This window comes from Malus domestica, chromosome 15 (assembly GCF_042453785.1).
Source record: "Malus domestica chromosome 15, GDT2T_hap1".
NCBI lineage: Eukaryota > Viridiplantae > Streptophyta > Magnoliopsida > Rosales > Rosaceae > Malus > Malus domestica.
This window is the reverse complement of record NC_091675.1, coordinates 51,545,703-51,568,081: the sequence shown is the minus strand read 5'-3', so window position 1 is coordinate 51,568,081 and position 22,379 is coordinate 51,545,703. Positions and strand designations below refer to the sequence as shown.

The 22,379-nt window shown below is 37.1% G+C and overlaps 2 protein-coding genes across 3 annotated transcripts; one reads left to right on the top strand and one right to left on the bottom strand.

Moving 5' to 3' along the window:
- Positions 1–3,829: 3,829 nt before the first annotated feature.
- Positions 3,830–21,381, bottom strand: LOC103416354 (V-type proton ATPase subunit G-like). Of its 2 annotated transcripts, none has more exons than XM_070813633.1 (5): positions 21,202–21,381; positions 20,553–20,660; positions 20,336–20,436; positions 20,011–20,165; positions 3,830–4,006 (listed from the first exon to the last, which is right to left on the bottom strand). In XM_070813633.1, the coding sequence occupies exons 2-4, from the start codon at positions 20,638–20,640 to the stop codon at positions 20,022–20,024; spliced, it is 333 nt and encodes a 110-aa protein (XP_070669734.1). In that variant the 5' UTR covers positions 20,641–20,660; positions 21,202–21,381; the 3' UTR covers positions 3,830–4,006; positions 20,011–20,021. The 2 variants fall into 2 exon arrangements, with proteins under 2 accessions (XP_070669734.1, XP_028949810.1); XM_029093977.2 differs by lacking the exon at positions 3,830–4,006 and adding an exon at positions 19,665–19,894.
- Positions 18,476–19,033, top strand: LOC139192000 (secreted RxLR effector protein 161-like). The gene has a single exon (XM_070813044.1). It carries the CDS (start codon positions 18,476–18,478, stop codon positions 19,031–19,033), a length of 558 nt encoding a protein of 185 aa, XP_070669145.1.
- Positions 21,382–22,379: the final 998 nt, after the last annotated feature.

Below are 22,379 nucleotides of genomic sequence, written 5' to 3'. Positions count from 1 at the left end.
TTGGTGACTCAAGCTTCGGCAGGCATAATAAGGTAGGGTGTTTAGTTTCAAATTCCTTCATCAATGATTTATGGAGTAAATGGGGAATAAATGAGTTGTTTGTAGGATGAATTAATACTTATAAGTTAAATTAGGGTTTGTGTTTCATGTTGGGGTATATGGGTTGTGGAATAAATTTCAAGTTTTGATGTGCTACAAGATTGGGATTGAACAATTTCTGGTTCAAGTGTTCAATTGTAGAAATTTGTGAATTTTTTTCCGTAATGTACATGTGATGTGCATATGGTGTGCATGGCTACATCTTAATATGAGAAGCGGGAATGTTCACTAGTTATGATGCACGTATGTTGTATCTTAGAATTTGGCGAGTATTACCACAACCTAGCTAGCCTTGGCGAAAAACAAAATTAAGAAAAAACTTAGAGGACGTTAAGGGTCATGCGTGTCTGTGAAATAACGATAACGAGTATCCTATTTTCCATATGCACGGTTAGGCGGTGGTTGATATACGTAACAAGATTTTTCAAACTATCACTATAACCTTATATACATAAACATTATGTTTTAAATGTATCCACTATACCAATATGTTGCCGTCAAAGTTTCTCTCGTTCTGTGCATATCATGTGCAAGTACTGTACATATTATGTGCATGTGTTGTGCATATAGTGTATTATGTGTAGATGGTGGGTATTTACATCTTTAATACTCTTCGCATTAATGTAGTTTACTACTTTTTCCTTTGATTTAGAGGCAAGCCCTGCAAATATGAAAAAAGCGAACGAGTTTGTGAAACAATTTCCTTTGATTCAGTTGGGTTCTTTCGTGCCCATTCAAACTGCAATTTTTTCAAATCCTTGAAATATTTGAACCCAATCAATTTTGATACCAAATTCAAATGAATGAATCTTCAATTCTTCATATAAAGTTTAGGGTCATTTATCTGATTTCGAAGAAAGAGCTGTGAGCTATGGGTTTTGGGTTGAGCTCAGATCTGTGAGCATAACATATGCATGTCATGTGCATGTAGTGTACATACAATGTATGAGCGAGCTTAATACGAAGAGAGCAAAAATTTCGTCCAAATCCTTCTCTCTTCCTTCTTTCCACTCTGATTTCTCTCTTTTCCCTCAAATTGATCTCTTCTCCAAAAGGCATCTGACCATTAATACATTTTTTTTCATTTAATTGCAGCAAAAGCCAAACCCTATTTTAGTGCTTATAAATTTGGATCGAGAGAGGGATCAAAGGAAGGGAGAAGATAGAAGAAACGAAAATCCACATATAAATAAGAGAAATGATAAAAAATAAAAATAAAAATGAAAGGATTTGGGTCTCCTCCAAGAAACACCAAACCAATGAACTTCAACTCCAAAAATCCATCAACCAAAAAGAAAAATTAAGCAAACCTAGTTCACAAAACTTACGAATGAAAAGGTAAAAATCGAAGAAGATGAGTAGGTTAGAGAGAGCTCTTGTGCATATTCAAAATGGAGAGAGAGAGAGAGAGAGAGAGAGAGAGAGAGAGAGCTTGGATGAAGACGATGGGGGGGGGGGTTAGAGAGAGCTCTTGGATAAGAAGATGGGTGGGTTAGGGTTCTTTGAACTAGAATTGGGGGATAGAGATTTTTTCTCTCTCCTCTCTGTTTCTCTCTCTACAAAATGAGAAATGAGAGCTGGAATTTTTAGATGACCCATTTATATGGGAGGACAATTTGGTCATTTCAAGGTGTATGAAAAATCTTATTTCTGTCCGATTGTTGTGCATGTCGTGTGCATATTTGAAATGTCCTATTTCTGTCCCAAGATTAAGAAATTGTCCTATTTGTGGGTATTTTCCAAAATTAAAACGCCTTGTGCGAACAAAAAAATCCCACACTTCTCATTCTAGTAAATGGTACTTTCAAAGCTAGATGCGATATCAATGTGATTAATGATATCTAGGAAATTCGCAAAGAGCATTGGAAAACAAAATCGCTAATGAAAATGATTTGTTATTTCTCATAAAGAGAAAGTAGGGTCGAACTTGAGGGTGTACAAGTGGTGTCACCAATTTTATGGGGTTCCATAGTTTTTAGGGTAAATTACACAAAGCTACCTCAACTATATGTCGCACCACAATCTCATACCTCATGTTTTAAACATTGCAATGTCATACCTTAATTTATGAATTCGTTGCAATGTCAAACCTCCATTAATTAATCCGTCAAATTGACCGTTATGTGATGACGTGGCAAATGCAGGGCCTATATTTTGCTAACATGTCGGTCAACTTGTGCAAATAGTCAAACAACTAATAAAATATTTAATTATTAAAATTATTTTAATTCATTTAAAATATTATTTAAAAGAATTTCAAAAAAAAAAAAAGAAAAGAAAAAATTAAAAACCAACCTCACCCACATGTAGTCTCCTTCTTCCCCCTCACTTCTCTCTCTCTCTCTCGCCGTGCCCAAAACCACCATCCCTCCCCTCTCTCTCCCCCCTTTCCTCTCGTATTCTCTATCCCTTTCTCCATTTCTCCCTTTCATGTTGCAACAGAAGCCTCGTCGGCTCCGCCATTGTCCGCAAGCTCCAAGCCCTAGGCTTCACGAACCTCGTTCTCCGCACCCACGCTGAGCTTGACCTCACCCACCGAGCTGACGTCGAGAAGCTTAGAAATGTTCCTGCACCACCGAACCTCACTGGACCTCAAACCAAACCCCAGAAACCCGATCGAACCCGCTCTCCCTTTGAACCTAGAGCCCCAGAGTAGCCGCCTCATGTCCGTTGAGCCAAAACCCACAAATCCAGTTGAGCAAAGCCCGAAGCTTTCTCCGACCCCAAATCGCCACCACGTGTTCGAAACAGGAGAGAAAGAAAAAGATGGATGCACATCAGAGGTGTCAAAGGGGTAGCTATAGAGCACACCCAGTTTGCGAATTCCAATTGGAATTTGATTTGTTTGAGTAAATTAAAAATTGGGGACTAAAATGGGGAAGAAGGGTGAGGGTGATGAGCTTGAGGGGTGGGTCCTACATTTTTTAATAAAAATATTTAAATAATTTTATTTTAAATTTTTTAATATTTAATTAATTTTCTAATCCAGTTGAGTTAGGGAGTGGCCCACGTCTCCGGTCACGTCAGCATTTAATAGAAAAATTAACTGAAAAACTGACTGATGTCTGACATTGCAACAAATTCGTAAGATAATAAGGTATGACAATGTAACTTTTAAAACATTAGGTATGAGATTGTGGTTCGTCCTATAATTAAGGTAGTTTTGTGTAATTTATCCTAGTTTTTACCTTATGTACATAGATATAAGCTATGTACAAATGAACGCGACTGAAAAAGTTAAGGGCATGCTTGGAGGAGTTGGCGTTTTCATGTTTTTCCCAGTTGGTGGTTTGTGTAGGTTTTGAATCTTACTGATAGTAGTTGTCTTCATTTTTGGGTTAGGATCGGTGATACATTTTTTGACACATTTTCTTGTGGTTTGTATTTCGTAAATTTTTTTTAAGGATACGAACCATTTATATTTCAATTCCTCACTCATATAATTTGCAAAAAATTCTAAAATCATTAAGTCATTCACTTGTAGTGAAATAAATGGATGAATATGATTCTATAAAGAAACACTATATAATGATTATCATTTATCCAACGGTCATAAGATTTTGTCTTTGGCTAATCTTTGAGAAAAGACCTAAAAGATAAACAGTTAAATAGTTGAAATACATTATGGAGAGCCCTAAGAAAGTGTACCAAAAAATGTGTGTCCTCTATATATATTCTGGGGACTTTTTGTCAAAAGTGCCAAACAACTCTTATAGTAGTTAGCCTATTGAACAACTACGAGTGAGACCCAGTCCAACAACCCGAGTGTTTGTATTTGTTTCGGTATCAGGCGATAATCTTCAACCATACTTTTCGTAATGTTTTCCTTTCTCGCTAGCACCATCTTTATGCACGATCCGACCGTCAACGAAATCATGAGCGAAAGACCGCTCTATCCTCTAATTATCTTGCAATCGTCGAAAAAAAAAAAACATTAGAATGAGTGATCCAAAACTTCTTTTTGGAAGTGGACTTTTATTAAATGAGAGAAAACTAATTAAGAGAGAAAATGAAGAAGTTAATAAAGAAGCTTTGAATTGCTTGATTCATTTCAATGAATAAATTACGTATTTATGCAAAATTTGATTGCTAAAATTAACTAAATTAAAATAGTAAATACTTTTTTTTCTTTCCGAATAAACATATTATCTACACTAAGGGGGAGAAGATAAATTACCTCACAATGATTATTTACAATAGTAGATAGTTTTAAACCATAAAGAATGCATAGCTTAAAACCTCGAACTCATTAAAACCATTAACTTTTTATGGTTTATAACAATTCTTTATAAGCCATTAGGTTTTTATGGTTTTAAATAATTTATTAATATAATATAATTAATTATTTTGATAGATCCTCCTGGATCATGACTAACCCATTTAGGACTCTTGATCAAGCTAAATCATGAGATGAGGAAACTCAGTTTCTGCCTTGTCTGGACTATACCACTTTGACTTGCTAGGAAGTTGCCCTGCCAATGCGGAAATTTTCATACTTCCCATGCCTTGTTTCATGAACCTTTTGCTCCAAGATAATGTCCTCTTCCAAAAGATCTTCTCGCTGATCCATCCTTGAGTTATCAATTGAAGGGAGACGAGTGTCTTAATCAGGACCATCATCCAATAGAGATGGTTCAAGGAGCTTCAAATTTTCGGCATTGATGAACGAGTGCATATGCATGTATGGTGGTAGATCGAGTGGGAAGGCATTATCACCAATTTGTTTGATGATTTGAACGGTCCATAGCGGATAGGCTTGAGTTTCTTTCCTTCTCCTTGTAACCGCTCTTTACCAAGGTGTAACCATAATAGGACACCTTTTTTGAAGTTACATGGCACATGATGCTTGTCATGGAGATTTTTACATCACTGTTGAGATCGTTGCAGTTATGCTTCCACTCTGGAATGAATCTTTTTAACTCGTTCGAGAAATTTTTGTGCTCGAACATGTTCTTCTCCTTCTTTTCCACTAAGTACATTCTCACTTACAAAGAATACCATATCAAAAGGACTTTGTGGTAGAAAACCCAAACAAACCTCAAATGGATATTTGAGTGTAGAACCATAATGGCTCCATTGAAAGAAAACTGTAACTAAGGGAGACTTTCATCCCAAGTTTTTGGATGTTTAGAATTATAACCCGTTACAAATATACCATAGTCCTATGCTTGAACCTGGTATCCACATTCCCCATATTGACCTTCAAAAATGGCCTAAGAATTGACTATCTCTGTTTGAAATAATCAATGTAGGTAAGCCAAAATGTTTCCACATGTTGGAAAAACAACTTAGCTACTCCTTCTCCAGTAATGCTTTGCTTGCATGGAATAAGAATCACCATCTTGCTGAAATGATCAACAATCACAAATAAGTAATCATATCTAGACTTAGTCTTAAGCAATCTGTCCATCGAAATGTTATCCCAAGGTCGGCTAGGTACCTGTAATAGCAAATATAAACCTCACTTTCTGATGAAAAGCTTCGGTGTGTTGCATGGAACACAACCACCTTGCATAGAACACAACCACCTATATATCAAGAAACGTCAAGATGCATGTTCGGCTAGAAGACATATCGGCGAAGATTCAACAACGTCTTCTCTACCCCAAAATGTCCGGCTTCTTTAGATGTATGAGCTTCACGAACCCACTGCAATCTATTACCATCATCAGGAATGCACAGTTGTATTTCTTCAAACATCAACCCATCTTTGAGTTGAAACTCACTAGTCCTTCCTTGTTGAAGCTTGGCATAAGGGAGTTGAAATCACCATTTGTGGCACCTTTGGTGTACTTCGAATGAACTATCGGCTGAATCTGCATAGCCACCAACAATGCGAACTAACTGGTGCTCGAGGTCTAGATAATGTATCTGTCAACTTGTTCGTTACTCCTTTCTTGTACCTGATCACAATATTGAATTGTTGAAGGTAAGACATCCACTTTATATGTCAAGCTTGCTGTAATTTAGATTGTGTAGTTAGATATTGAAGATGTTTATGATCTGAGCGAACCACGACTTCTTTCCCCAACAAGTAAACTCTCCAATGCTTAACTTCTTAATGCAATGCATGAAGCTCATTGTCATAAGTCGGATAGTTCAGCACTGGTACGTCCACTAAACATCTCAGAATGGTATGCAACTGGCTTGCCGTCCTAAAATAATATGACCCCCATGACATAATTAGATGCGTCTTCTTTCACTTCAAATGCTTTCTACAGATTTGGCAATGCTAACACCGGGCCTTTACTAATCTTCCCTTTTGACAACTAGAAAGATTCTTCATGTTTGTTAGACCATTCAAAATTTTTATTGGCCCTTGTGATAGAATGTAATGTTGGAAATTTGAGTAGTTTAAGTAGAAATTTCCTTGTCCCACATTGGCCATTCCCAAAAGATTTTATCACTTTATAAGGTTTTGTCCTTTAAAGAAAGTGATTGGAGTAATAGGCCTGGAGACTAAAATTGGGCTCACCCTTGGGGTTGGGCTTTGGGGTGTAATAATTAATTGGTAATTAATATATAATTAATTATAATTTAATTGTCAAAAGATGGTACATTTGTTACGCGTTATAATTCTAAACATCCAAACTTGAGATGAAAGTCTCCCTTAGTTACAATTTTCTTTCAATAGGGTCATTATGGTTCTACACTCAAATATCTATTTGAGGTTTGTTTGGGTTTTCTACCACAAAGTCCTTTTGATATGGTATTCTCTGTAAGTGACAATGTACTTAGTGGAAAAGAAGGAGAAGAACATGTTCAAGCACAAAAATTTCTCGAATGGATTAAAAAGATTCATTCCAGAGTGGAAGCATAACTGCAACGATCTCAACAGCGATGTATGAGTCTCCATGACAAGCATTATTTGCCATGTAACTTCAAAAAAGGTGACCTATTATGGTTACATCTTGGTAAAGAGCAGTTACAAGGAGAAGGAAAGAAACTCAAGCCTATCCGCTATGGACCGTTCAAATCATCAAACAAATTGGTGATAATGCCTTCCAACTCAATCTACCACCATACATGCATATGTACTCGTTCATCAATGCTGAAAATTTGAAGCTTTTTGAACCATCTGTATTGGAACCATAGCTTGGTTATGGAACTCAGTAGTATGCTCTTGAACAATTTGCCCAAACCTTTGTCGGAAGTGTTGCCACTTGTACTATCTTTCTTCTTCGTAGTCAATTGGATAAAATTGTTTTCTCAAGATCATCTTGAATTCCTTCTAAGTCAATTCAGTTATATCATACCGTTTTTGGTAAGATTCCACCATGTAAGGGCACGACTTGTAAGTTTCAAGCTTGCAAATTTGATCTTCTAAGAGTTTGAGTAGATTTTCTGCATCAACATACCCTCTGTAAACAGGGATATTGACCTTAAAATCAATTTTAAGGTATCTACGAGAGTTTTATTATGGGAGTTTTAACGAAAAGCCCGCGGTAATGTTCACTTTAACGAAAAACCACATTTTTACACTAAAAAGTCAAACCAGGTAGTATTCATTTTACCTTTTATCTTGTCTTTATCATTAAAACTCAAAGTCTTCAAATCCTTTTCATTAGTTTTCCTTTTTATTTTTATTATTGCCCAATAATTCTTCTTTGTTATCTTCTGTTTCGGGATTGTTGTCATCATCGTCTTCTATCTCTTCATCCTTCCTCTTCTTGAGCTTTTGATGAGTCTCATGTGAAGTGGATGCACTAGAGGGATTTTAAGACTTAAAGCCATCAACAAGTTTAGCAAATGACTCTGTGATCAAAGTTTGAACTTGTTGTTTGAATTTGGTGATTCATTCCTCTCCACTAGATGTTCTATCGGTATTCTCTCCTGTTATATTTCCTCCCTTAGTTCTTGGTTTTCTATGAACCTTTAAAGAACTTGCAAGTTCTGTTGGATAATGGCCAAATTAGTGGCTAACTTGGCATCCACTTTCGGCTATTAAACAAAACAAAAGAATGAAAGACAAAATGATGAGGGAACATCATGATGAGGAGGCATCATGATTATGTTTCCTTGTTTTGTGGCTTTTTCAAAGCCATAATTATTGGTTTTCTTCGGATAGAAAATAAGAGAGAAGTGAGAGCTCATTTTTCTGCAGAGAGCAGGGAGAGTTGCAGAGAGCCCAAAAGGAAGAAGAAGCTGCTGCTTCATTTGGTTAGTAATCATCCACCAAAGTAGTTGTTGTTGTAATAGCTTTGAGATATATGTATAGAGAATAAATTATTCATTATATTTCTTTCTCTATTTGTTTATGTGGTGTGTGAGAGCTATTGGGTGTATTGGGTTATTTGGGTTGTGAGATTGCCAACACTTTGTAAACTCCCAATTGGTTGATAGTGGATTATTGGGTGAGCTCCTACTGCTCCGATGACGTACTCCAGTTACACTGACTGTTGAGGAACCTCGTTAAAATCTTGGTGTCTTTTATATTTTTGTTCTTGCATTTCATTTGATAAATTTCCTGTGGGTTAGCTTGAGTTGGTTCCATTTGGTTTGGTGCTATCCTAGCACAACAATTGGTATCAGAGCACTGGTTGCTCTTGGGTACTGTCTAGTTGCCAAAATGTCAGACGGGCAAGATGAGAATCCTTTTGGAAGCAGCTCCGGGTTTGCAAGAACTACGGTGCAAAATGCAAAGTTTGAAGTGGAAAAGTTTGATGGCACAAACAACTTCGGGATGTGGCAATGTGAGGTCAAAGATGTGTTGGCTCAACAAGATCTACTTGCCGCTTTGGGAGAGAAGCCAGAAGCTATGTCGAAGCCGGGATGAGAGAAATTAAATTTGTGGGCTTGCTCTTCAATTCGGTTGTGCCTTGCAAAAACTCAGAAGTATTTTGTGATGCGGGAGACAGTAGCAAGTGTGTTGTGGCAAAAATTGGAAGACAAGTATATGACGAAGAGTGTAGAGAACCGGCTACACTTGAAGAAAAAGCTCTACCGCTTCCAATACAAAGAAGGTACAAAAATGATTAGACACCTTGATGATTTTAATAAGTTGATTGCCGACTTGTTTGAGGATATTAAGGATGAAGATAAGGCCTTAATATTGTTGAATTCCTTGCCGGACTCTTATGAGCATTTTGTTACCACTATTATGCATGGTAAAGAAACTGTGAAATTTGAAGATGTGTCAAATGCCTTAATGAATTATGAAATGAGGCATAGAGATAAAAATCATGATAGTACCTCTGAAGTTTTATTTGTTAGAGGTAGATCATCAGAGAGGAAATCATCTTCTAGTAGGAAAAAATCACAGTCTCGACCTAGAGGAAACTCTAAAGGTAGAAAACCTTTGGAAAGGGATGAATGTGCCTTTTGTCATAATAAGGGCCATTGGAAGAAAGATTGTCCTAGATTGAAGACCAAAGGCAAAGAAAGTTCTGAAGCTAATGTTGCTGAGGTTGAAACAGATTTTTCTGATTTTACTTTAACCACTTCCTCATCATTTGATTGTGCTACTAAATGGGTGTTAGATACGGGTTATACTCATCATATGACTCCTCACAAGGATTGGTTTTCAAGCTTGAAAGAGTTTGATGGTGGCGTTGTGTTCATGGGAGATGACAATCTTTGCACAACAAAAGGGATTGGTACAGTTCGTTTGAAGTTGCATGATGACATGATTAAAGAGTTGACAGGTGTTCGGTATGTACCGAATTTGAAGAAAAATCTTATTTCTTTGGGTACTTTGGAATCCAAGGGCTTCAGGTTTCATTCAGATGGGCAGACATTGAAAGTTACTTATGGTGCACTTGTTGTGATGAAAGCTCCTCGATGTGGCTATTTGTATTTATTGCAAAGAAGCACTATGACAAGTGAAACATCTGTAGTCTCAGAAATATGGGCACATCCGATTCTGATACTACTAGAATGTGGCATATGAGATCAGGCCATGTCGGTGAGAAAGCTCTACAAGGGCTTGTGAAACAAGGTCTTCTAAAAGGTGCCACGACTTGTAAGCTTGATTTCTGCGAGCATTGTGTCTTGGGGAAGCAAACTAGAGTGAAGTTTGGTACTGCTGTACATCAGACGAAGGGCATTCTTGATTATGTGCATTCGGATGTTTGGGGTCCTACAAAGACTCCCTCTTTGAGTGGTAAACATTGGTTCGTGACCTTTGTTGATGATTATTCAAGAAGGTCTTGGGTCTACACTATGAAGCACAAAAATGAGGTGTTGAGCATTTTCTTGGGTTGGAAGAAAATGGTTGAGAACCAGACTGGAAGAAAGATTAAGATTTTGAGATCGGATAATGGTGGTGAATACACATCCGACCCTTTCTTTAAAGTTTGCAAAGAGGAAGGGATTGTGAGACATTTTAGTGTCCGAGGAACTCCACAACAAAATGGAGTTGCAGAAAGATTGAATCAAACCTTGCTTGAGAAGGTTAGATGTATGTTGTCTCAGTCGGGTTTAAGCAAGTCATTTTGGGCAGAGGCAGTTAATTATGCATGTCACATCATCAATCGGTTACCCTCAACTGCTGTTCAGGGTAAGACACCAATAGAGGTATGGACTGGAAAACCTTCTTCTGATTATGACTATATCCGTATTTTTGGTTCACCTGCTTATTTTCATGTGACTGAAAATAAACTTGATCCTAGAGTCAAAAAGGCTATCTTTATTAGTTTTAGTAGTGGTGTCAAAGGTTACAGGTTGTGGTGCCCAGAGATGAAAAAACTTGTAATCAGCAGAGATGTGACATTTGATGAAGAAAGTATGTACGAAGGCTCTGAGAAGAATGTGAAAGATGTCCAACAGGTGGAGCTTGAGAAAGTTGCCTCTGGTACTTCAAATCCTATTTCCGCTGATGTCGAAGCCACTACAAGTGAAGAAGTTGGAAACCATGAGGATGTTGAAGAAGTTGAACTTGAAGCTTCTATTCAAGTTGAAGAGCAAGTTTCACCTCAATAGTCTATTGCCAAGAACAGAGAAAAGAGACAAATTACCAAGCCAGCTCGGTATAGTGACTATGTTTCTTTTGCTCTTCCTATTATCACTGATGAGATTCCATCCAATTTTGAGGAAGCTATTGAGAGTGAAGAAAAGGAGAGGTGGTGCAATGCCATGGGTGATGAGATGAATTCTCTCTTGAAGAACAAGACTTGGGAGTTAGCTAAATTGCCTAAGGGCAAGAAAGATATTGGTTGCAAATGGGTGTATGCCAAAAAGGAAGATGCTGATGAGAAAAGCAATGTGAGATTCAAAGCAAGATTAGTTGCTAAAGGGTATGCACAAAAGGAGGGCATTGACTACAATGAAATCTTTTCTCCGGTTGTGAAGCACTCCTCAATTCGCATTATGTTAGCTCTTGTTGCACAGTATGATATTGAGCTTGTGCAACTTGATGTGAAGATAGCTTTCCTACATGGTGATTTGAATGAAGAGATTTATATGTGTCAACCGGATGTGTATATAGTGAAAGGGAAGGAGAATTTGTTTTGCAAATTGAAGAAATCACTTTATGGCTTGAAGCAATCTCCAAGGCAATGGTATTTGGGGTTTGATAAATTTATGAGAGGCCAAAATTATTCTAGAAGCCAATATGATCATTGTGTGTACTTCAAGAAGTTGCAAGATGGGTATTTCATTTATTTGTTGATATATGTTGATGATATGTTGATTGCCTCAAAGAATGTTGAAGAGATTAAAAAATTGAAGAAGCAAATGAAGAATGAGTTTGAGATGAAGGATCTTGGTGAAGCGAAGAAGATCCTTGGCATGGAGATCACTAGAGATAGAGCGAAGGGTTTGGTCAGTTTGAATCAAAGACAATACCTTAAGAAGTTGATTCGGAAGTTTGGAGTTCATGATTCAACCAAACCGGTTAGTACCCCATTGGCTCCTCATTTTAAATTGAGTTCTCTACAATGTCCTAAAACTGATAAAGAGAAGCTGCAAATGAAAAATATACCATATGCAAATTTGGTTGGTAGTTTGATGTATGCAATGGTATGCTCTAGACCGGATATTGCTCATGCAGTTGGCATGGTGAGTCGATATATGCATAATCCAGGTAAAGAGCATTGGCAAGCAGCTAAGTGGATATTGAGGTATCTCCATGGTACTCGAGATGTTGGTTTATGCTTTGAGAGATGTGACTCTGGTATTGGTCATTTTGTAGTTGGTTATGTTGATTCAGATTGTGCAGGTGATCTGGATGGAAGAAAGTCTACTACAGGCTATGTGTTTACTATGGCTAAAGGGCCAGTTTGTTGGAGGTCCATTTTGCAGTCGTCTGTTGCCTTATCTACTACAGAGGCTGAATATATGGCAGTTGCTGAAGCTATAAAGGAGACCATTTGGATACATGGGCTGATTAGAGATTTGAGGGTTGATAAGAAGCAGGTGGAGGTGCATTGTGATAGTCAGAGTGCCATTTATTTGGCTAAGTATCAGGTTCACCATGTGAGGACCAAGCACATAGATGTGCGTTATCACTTTGTTCGTGAAGTTGTTGGTGAAGGAGAAATCATTCTCTAGAAGATTCCAACTAAAGACAACCCCGCTGATATGTTGACTAAGGTTGTTGGTGTAGCCAAGTTTGTTCATTGCTTGAACTTGGCTCACATTTTGCCTATATAAAGAAGGCGATGAGCAGTAGGAGTTTTGGAGCATTTGGCTCGGCATGAGTTGTTCTCTTGCTAGTTTTTGGGAGTGTTTTTGTGTTGGTTGGCTTATCATGGTGATTTTGGAATTTGGCCAAGGTGGAGATTGTTGGATAGTGGCCAAATTAGTGGCCAACTTGGCATCCACTTTTGGCTATTAAACAAAACAAAAGAATGAAAGACAAAATGATGAGGGAACATCATGATGAGGAGGCATCATGATTATGTTTCCTTATTTTGTGGCTTTTTCAAAGCCATAATTATTGGTTTTCTTCGGATGGAAAATAAGAGAGAAGTGAGAGCTCATTTTTCTGCAGAGAGCAGGGAGAGTTGCAGAGAGCCCAAAAGGAAGAAGAAGCTGCTGCTTCATTTGGTTAGTAATCATCCACCAAAGTAGTTGTTGTTGTAATAGCTTTGAGCTATATGTATAGAGAATAAATTATTCATTATATTTCTTTCTCTATTTGTTTATGTAGTGTGTGAGAGCTATTGGGTGTATTGGGTTATTTGGGTTGTGAGATTGCCAACACTTTGTAAACTCCCAATTGGTTGATAGTGGATTATTGGGTGAGCTCCTATTGCTCCGAGGACGTACTCTTGTTACATTGACTATTGAGGAACCTCGTTAAAATCTTGGTGTCTTTTATATTTTTGTTCTTGCATTTCATTTGATAAATTTCCTGTGGGTTAGTTTGAGTTGGTTTCATTTGGTTTGGTGCTATCCTAACAGAACAAGTTCTTCTCCCAAAGTTCTGCGTTTGCCGTGAGTCAGGACCATACACCACCGTCACCCTTTTCGAATTTGATACTATGATACCACTTTAGGAATATGGAGTCTCGACTTCTATTTGGAAGTGAACTTTTATTAAATGAGAGGAAACTAATTAAGAAAGGAAATGAAGAAGTTAATAAAGAAGCTTTGAATTGCTTACAGAATTGCTTGATTCATTTTAATCAATAACTTACTTATTCATACAATACTTGATTACTAAAATTAACTAAACTAAAATAGTAACTAGTTTTAAACCATAAAGAATGAATGGCTTAAAACCTCAAACTTGTTAAAACCATCAACTGTTTACGGTTTATAACAAATTATAAACTATTGGGTTTTTATGGTTTTAAGTAATTTAGTAATATAAATAATTAATTATTTTGGTAGATCCTCTTGCATCATCGAGTCGCCTTCAACAAAAGCCAAGTTTCTTCACCATAGTTCTTTTCCAAGCACACAAAACCACAAACTATCACCTCTGATGTGGACAGTACGTATTGAGCTCTAAAATCATATGTTGAGCAGTAAGTTATAACCACTAAAAAAAGCTCTCCTCGACAAAAGGTGAGATGGACTACAACCACGAAGACTCTTCTCGATAGAGCAAGAGAGCGATCACTACTAGAACTAATGAGAAAATGACAAAGAAGAGTTCACAAATGATTGCTGCTGACCCCAACCTTTGGCTGGTGTTAGGATTTTTTCCCTTGCAACTTTATATTTCAAGCAAGTAGATTACATAAGTTTTGCTTTGGATTTTGCTAGATTTTGTAGTCATGTTTAACATGGAGGACTAGAAGAACTGGACTGACTAGCTAAATAACTAGATTTCATGTGCAATAAAAAGATAATATAATATTAAACTTGTATTCTATGTTGGAGGATTAAGATGGTGTATGTTTCTAGAAGGTCGATGCCGAAAACTTACTCTACTAATCCCATCAATTTTTAAATTTAACAGGCTTAGCATGGATAAGTTTTAGCCATCAGCCTTCTAGAATTACTCCATCTTAATCCTCTTGTTGAATTGTAAGTCTATAGTTGATTAGGAATAAGTTTTTGTATTAATGTGTGTATGCACTTGAGTTAAAATACCAAGTGAGAAGTTATATAGTAGTAAGGCTAATAATGCCAGGTGTAATGATCCTAGCAACTAGCTAGATGAAGGGTTGATGTTGCTTTGTAATGAGAGAGAATCCATCTTGGATTCTAACGATTAGTTAAGCACCAGATGAGTGAGTTTTGGAGAGAGAGAAGCAATTGAATATGCTCTGCAATATTCTGCAGAGAGGAAGAAACCATTTCTGAAATTCTTCTTTGTCCATCCTTCATTCTTTGTTCTTCGATTGCTTGTCTTATAACCAAACTTTGAACCAAATCACAACAATATAAACATGACCTCAGAGCTAGGTTCAATCATCTGAGCCTGGGCGTAAATCTGTGAATTCATTGAGCTAAATCGAAGCTTACTCCAAGCTCGGTGAAGAGAAAACAACTTATTCAGACCAAAGATGTCTGGATCTAGAGGCTCGGAAGTGAGAGCTCCAATTTTCTCCGATGAGAACTACGAGTTCTGAAGAATCAAGATGGTGACAATTTTCAAATCACATGGGTTGTGGAATCTAGTGGAGAAGGGAGTTAAAATCTCCGATTCGAAGAAGAAGAAGGTTGAAGGATCATCAGAGGATGATGGAGATGAAGAAATGGCTGTTGTGTTGATGAAAGATGCAAAGGCTATGGGAATCATTTAGAATGCTGTCTCTGATCAAATCTTCCCATGAATCGCCAATGCCGAATCAGCAAAGATGGCATGTGATTTGTTGTATGGAGAGTACCATAGTGGTGATCAGGTAATGTTTGTGAAATTTCAAAATCTGAGACGTGAATTCGAGGCTAGAATGCGTGATGATGAAACTCTGTCTAGGTATCTTACTAGGCTAAATGACTTGATTAATCAGATGAAAATGTTTGGTGAAATTCTGTCTAATAAAAAACTTGTACATAAAGTTTTGATTAGCCTTAGTAAACCATATGATCCTATATGCCTGGTTATTGATAATACAAAATGTTTGGAGATCGTAGAATTGCACGAGATTATGGCAATTTTGAAAAGCCAAGAGCAACGGTTTGATTTGCACAGTGTTGACACCACTGAGAGAGTTTTTGCTTCACTCTCTGTGAATCCAAAGGAAGAAAACAAGGGTGGCACTTATTCTGGTTTATCAAGATTTCAAAGAAACTGGAATTCAAAAGGCAAAAAATGGGAATCAAAACCAAAGTTTTAGCAAAAATCTTCTGTGAATACTTATAAGAATATGAATGCATCTTAGTCAATGAGTCAAGAGGTTACAAAGCCTCAGTGCAAGGTGTGCTCTAAGTACCATTTTGGTGAGTGCAGATACAAAGGGAAACCAAAATGCTTCAATTGTTATAAGTTTGGGCATTGGGCTAGAGAATGTATTGTAACTAAAATAGTGCAAAAGGCAAATAAGGCAAACCAAGGAAGTGACCGGGAATCTGTTTTATGCTAATAATGCAACTATTAAGACCAAAGTAAATGGAGAGTGGTACATTGACAGTGGTTGTAGCAACCACATGATAAGAGATGTGGAATTGCTTGTTGATGTTAGAACCAATATAGTTGGCAAAGTTCAAATGCCAACTGGAGATCTTGTGAATATTGCAGGAATGAGATCCTTGGTTATTGATACAAATAAGGGCAAAAAGTATGTTAGAGAAGTAATTACCTCCCTGGTTTAAAGGAGAACTAGCTCAGTGTTGGTCAAATTGATGAGCATGGATATTTTTTGGTGTTTGGTGGTGGAATGTGCAGTGTGTTTGATGGTCCATCACTGGAATGTTTGGTTATGAAACTAAAGAAGAAAGTGAACAGATGTTATCCATTGACTCTACTACCTGAGAATCAGATTGTCTTGAAAGCTAGTGTCACTCACTCTACAGAGACTTGGCACAAGAGACTCGGGCATTTACATTTTGGTGGTCTTAAACAATTGAGAGACAAGGAAATGGTGCATGGTTTGCTTCAGCTTGAAGACTATAATGGAGTCTGTGAAGGCTGCCAATATGGAAAACAACATAGAGAAGAGTTTCCAAGAAATCAAGCGCAAAGAGCAAATGCTTCACTTGAACTCATTCATGTTGATCTGTGTGGACCTATGAAATGACTCAATTGTTAGAAATAAGTATTTCATGCTGTTAATAGATGATCTCACCAAATGACTTGGGTCTATTTTCTAAGATACAAGTATGAAGCATTCAATTGTTTTAAAAAGTTCAAAGCTATGGCAGAACTACATAGTGGATTCAGGGTTAAGTGTTTGAGAAGTGATAGAGGAGAGGAGTTCAAGTCATTTGAATTCTATCTATTTTGTGAAAATGAAGGAATACAAAAATAGTTCACTCTTGCATATACTCTATAACAAAATGGAGTAGTGGAGAGGAAGAACATAACTGTGATTGAGATGGCTAAATCCACGTTGCATGAGAAGAGGATGCCATACTATCTCTAGGCAGAAGCAATTCATACATCAATGTATATCTTCAATAGATGACCCACAAGGGATTTGAATAATGTCACACCTTTTGAAGCTTATTTTGGGAGGAAACCATGAATTGCACACTTGAGAGTATTTGGTGCACTGTGCTATGTACATGTTCCAAGTGAACACAGACATAAACTTGAGCCTAAAAGCCTAAAAAGGGTATTTATGGGATATGCAACCTGTGAAAATGGTTATAGGGTGTTTGATCCAATATCCAAGAAACTAGTCTTGTCAAGAGATATTGCATTTAATGAAGAAGCTACTTGGAATTGGGAAGAGAACTCAGATTCACTTACTTCCACTACTGGAAGTTTTACTTATGGTGACACAATCACAGAAAGAAGTGACATAATGGTGTTGTCTCCTACATCATTTGCATTACCTCCATCTAGAAGAGTTCTGAGTGTTGAAGAATTTAAAGTTCAATCTAAGACATATGTGAACAAGCCAAACTTGAGTGAAATGCACACTCAAGGATTTGATCATACACCACTGAAGTGGAGGAAGTTGGATGAAGTGTTGGCTCAATGTAATATGTGTATCATGGATCCAGAGAAATATGAAGATGCTAAACAAGATGAGTCCTGGTTAAAAGCAACGAAGGATGAGTTGTTCATGATTGAAAAGAATGTTACTTGGAAACTTGTTGACAGACCAACTGAGCAACCTGTTATAGGAGTTAAATGGGTTTACAAAACCAAGTTAAATCTTGATGGTTCAGTGTTGAAGAATAAAGCAAGGCTGGTGTAAATGCCTATGCATAAAAGCCTGGTTTGGACTACAATGAGACCTAAGCACTAGTTGCTAGGTTGGATACTATTAGAACCTTAATAGCCTTAGCTACACAAAAGAGCTGGAAATTGTATCAGTTAGATGTGAAATCGGCCTTATTGAATGAAGAATTACAAGAAGAGGTCTATGTTGAGCAGCCTGAAGGTTTTGTAGTCAAAGGCAAGGAGAACAAGGTGTCCAAGCTTCACAAGGCTCTTTATGGTCTAAAACAGGCTCCAAGAGCCTGGTATGGAGAAATTGACACCTACTTCTCATAGTGTGGTTTCGAGAAGAGTTTGAGTGAACCAACACTGTACATAAAGACAAGGGAAGAAGATATCTTGATTGTCTCTATCTATGTGGACGATATAGTCTACACTGGCAGTTGTAAATCAATGATAGAAGAGTTCAAGGAAGACATGAAAAATAAGTATGAGATGACATAATTGAGACTTCTTCATTACTTCCTTGAGATAAGAGTGATTCAAACTAACTCGAGTATCTTCATTCATCAGAAGAAGTATGCAAGTTCCTTGTTGAGTAAGTTTGGTTTAAATGAAGTAAAGTTTGTTACAACTCCTCTTGTAGCAACTGAGAAGCTAACTAAAGATGATGGAAATGGATCTGCGAGTGAGGAAATGTATAATAGTATTATGGGAAGCCTTCTATACCTCACTGTAACAAGGCCTGACATAATGTATGCAGCAAGTCTATTGGCTAGATTTATGCACTGTTCTACTAATAGACACTATGGAACTGCAAATAGGGTACTCAGATATATCAAGGGAACCTTGGATTATGGCCTAGAGTACATCAAGGGAACCTTGGATTATGGCTTAGAGTATGTGAAGGGCAGAAGAGCTTGTTTAATTGGCTACTGTGATAGTGATTGGGGTGGTTCATTGGAGGGCAGCAAGAGTACATCAGGATATGCATATTCCTTTGGTAGTGGTATGTTCTCTTGGGCTTCAGTTAAGCAAAACTATGTTGCACTTTCAACTGTAGAGGCTGAATACATAAGTGCATCAAAAGCGACAACTCAAGTTGTATGGCTGAGGTTTGTTTCGAAGGATTTTGGAGAATTGCAAACTGAAGCAACTCCTCTTCACTGTGATAACACTTTTGCCATTGCCATTACAAAGAACTCTGTGTTTCATCAAAAGAACAAGCACATTGACAGGAGGTACCATTTTATCAAAGATGCATTGTAGGAAAACATCATTGACTTGGTTTATTGTCCCACATAAGAGCAATTCAACTTTAGACTTAAAGGGGAGTGTTGCATTGTAAGTCTATAGCTGATTAGGAATAAGTTTTTGTATTTATGTGTGTATGCACTTGAGTTAAAATACCAAGTGAGAAGTTATATAGTAGTAAGGCTGATAATGCCAGGTGTAATGATCCTAGCAACTAGCTAGATGAAGGGTTAAGATTGCTTTGTAATGAGAGAGAATCCATCTTGGATTCTAACGGTTAGTTAAGCACCGAATGAGTGAGTTTTGGAGAGAGAGAAGCAATTGAATATGCTTTGCAATATTCTGCAGCGAGGAAGAAACCATTTCTAAAATTCTTCTTTGTTCATCCTTCATTCTTTGTTCTTCGATTGCTCATCTTATAACCAGACTCTAAACCAAATCACAACAATATAAACACCTCTAACTTACTAGAAAATTTTAAATTCTTCTTCGGTTGTACATAAAATCTAGCATCTAGTCGAGTTCTGCATATCAAAGGGGCAGTATTCCTTGGACTATTCTGTTAACAGACCCAGGTTGTGTGCATGCAAGTTGTCTAGAGTAGTATGCTCCTCACTCTTTACCCAAATTTGAATCTTCATCCCCGTAGTCTTAATTAAATTTATTAGAATATCATTTGAATAAAAAATAAATAACCTAATAATTTTCAAAGTTGAAGAGAATACTAAACGTTCTCTCAAAGTCTTCCACAACTACAGCAAGCTAAGACATGCTTCAGTGAGATGTAACAAGACTGAGTTTGGAATATTAGCCGGACTGCTAGTTATGCACTTTATTCCGGATTCTCTCGCTTTGCTTTACACATATATATTGTAACTGGATAAGAAGAAAACCCAAAAACACAAATTAATGTAAGAATTGAGAAGTTGTCAACTAAATACTAAAGATAGTGAGTTATCATATCACATAATTAACAAATGAGTTCTACAAACCTGCGGACGCTTCAAGTTTTCACAGTTGTGACATACTTAATAAGCATGCCGACAATATCCGACTGGACCTTTGAGGCTGACTCTTTCAAGTTCTTAATTTTTGTATCAGTTTCCTCTTCAAGCCTTTTCACATTGGACCCAGAACTCCCACTTGACTGCAGAAATTAAATAGCTAATCAGAGAAACTTATCATACATTAGGATCTCAAATTCATTGAAGACCCCTCATGTGTTTGTTATCTCATTTAAAAAAGGATCACATTTTTTTTGGGAACAATGGAGTGATCATGATATATTTGGGTAGTTGAAGTAAGACCAGTTAGTACATCTGAAATTTTCTTTTGGTGCTCAGCCTCCATATTCGTGCGATAGAGTTGCACTTCCCTATCAGCTTCTTCTTTAGCTTGTCTCAAGCGTGCCATCTTTGCTGATGAACGTAACATTATTTTAGAGGATCCATGTCAAGATTTAAAGGGAAAAAAAGAACAAACTGACATGAACATAAAGACAATGGAGGAGAAATTAGCATAAACATGCATTTACAGTTTCTAGCATTGTTCACAATGTGTTGAGCATCCTGTTCTGCTGTTAGCAACATCTGGATGCCTCCTTGTCCTCTAACCGAATCCATGGTGACTATATATACCCTACCTGAAAAAGGAAATAATTCCATAGGGATTTAGAGTATTAGTTTGTAGCTTCTGACTAGCATGTAAACAATCAAGAATATATATGAGAGATGAGCAAGAGAGTTAAATAAATGTAGGCGGTCTAGAAATCCCGAATGAACTATCACTATCCGGAACATAAAAATGCACCAGCAAAAGCTCCTACAAGTGTGCAATATATACTGGTTCTTCTTGAACAAACTAGCTATTGGATGTGTTACTTGTTTTACATAAACCGGAAGAGACCTCAAGTTTAAATTTTCCTCCGTCAATTAATGAAAAATAATAATAAAAAGATCAAAAGAAAAATAATAAAAAAAAAATCAAAATCTACAAATCTTGTTCTTGTGCAACAAAGGTGGATGACTCAAAGATATTACCTCTAATTCATGAACAGATACATGCAATGGATCATATATATTATCCTAAAAGTAGTAGCTAATCTCCAGAATAATTAATTAAATATTATATACATGTATATATGGGAAAAGATGATTAAAAAAATTATATGACAGTAAGAATACCTGAATTTCTGCCTTATTGAACAGAAACGAAAAGTTCAAAACCTGAACGAAAAAGATATATTGCCGAAGTCTGTTATCCTTATAAATTACGCTCTCAGAAGGAGGAATGACAATTACTTTGAGATTTAATTAAGTTGGAGAGGAGAGACTCCATCAATAACGGGGTTAGGTTTCAATTTTTGAATCCAGGTCAAAGCCGTTTATCTGTATACGTGTAAGTAATATATTGAGTTAAAAACTACCAGCTGAGATGGGAACTAATTTTGTTGAGAAATTACTGGGTCCTCATACGATCATACCCATTAACCACAAATTTTTAGTCTGTTTTTGCTCACTCCTTAACCCAAGATAACCGTTACCCCCCTCAAAATTGTGCCACGTTGTCTATTTTAACTAATGATAATTACCTATGCATTTAATTAAAAGCAATTGACTCAGTTATCCTATTTTCTTCCTCTCTTTTTGGCTTACGGCACAACTCCACTCTTCCTATCAATAGTCTACTGCAACAACACAAAGAAAATCTCACTCGAGCAGAATAGTAGAAACAGAAAGAAGAAAAAAAACGATGAGCACTGGCTAGAATTGTTTGAGAAAACAAAGATAGAAACTTAAACAAACTAAAAAATTAATAAGTAATAACAAACAAATAAAAAGAAAATTGTCAATAAATTTAAAATAAAAAATAAAAGAAAGAAGAAGATAGATCTTTATCATTTACTGAGTAATCGTGCATGCAGAACGATGATGACTTCTTTACCAATTTTGTTGCCATCCCCTCCTGGAAAGGGCTACCTTAACGAGACGACCAGAGGGTGCGCCGCCATTAAGAGTATAAGCCACCAGAGTAAGGGCTGCCGTGGGCATCGGGGGTCTTCCGAAGGGTGGTGTGATTGTTAGATCCCACATCGTTCAGGGGAGAGGATCCTCTATGCCTTATATGTACATGGCCACCTCCATATAGCATGAGGCATTTTGAGAGTTCATTGGCTTCAGGTTCCATATGAACTCCGAAGTTAAGCAAGATCACGCAAGAACAATCCTAAGATGGGTGACCCACTGGGAAGTTCTCGTGTGAGTTCCCATAAACAAAACCGTGAAGGTGTGGTCGGGGCCCAAAGCAGACAATATCGTGTTACGGCGAAGGCGGGGCCCGAGATGTGGTGGAGCCCAGGTTG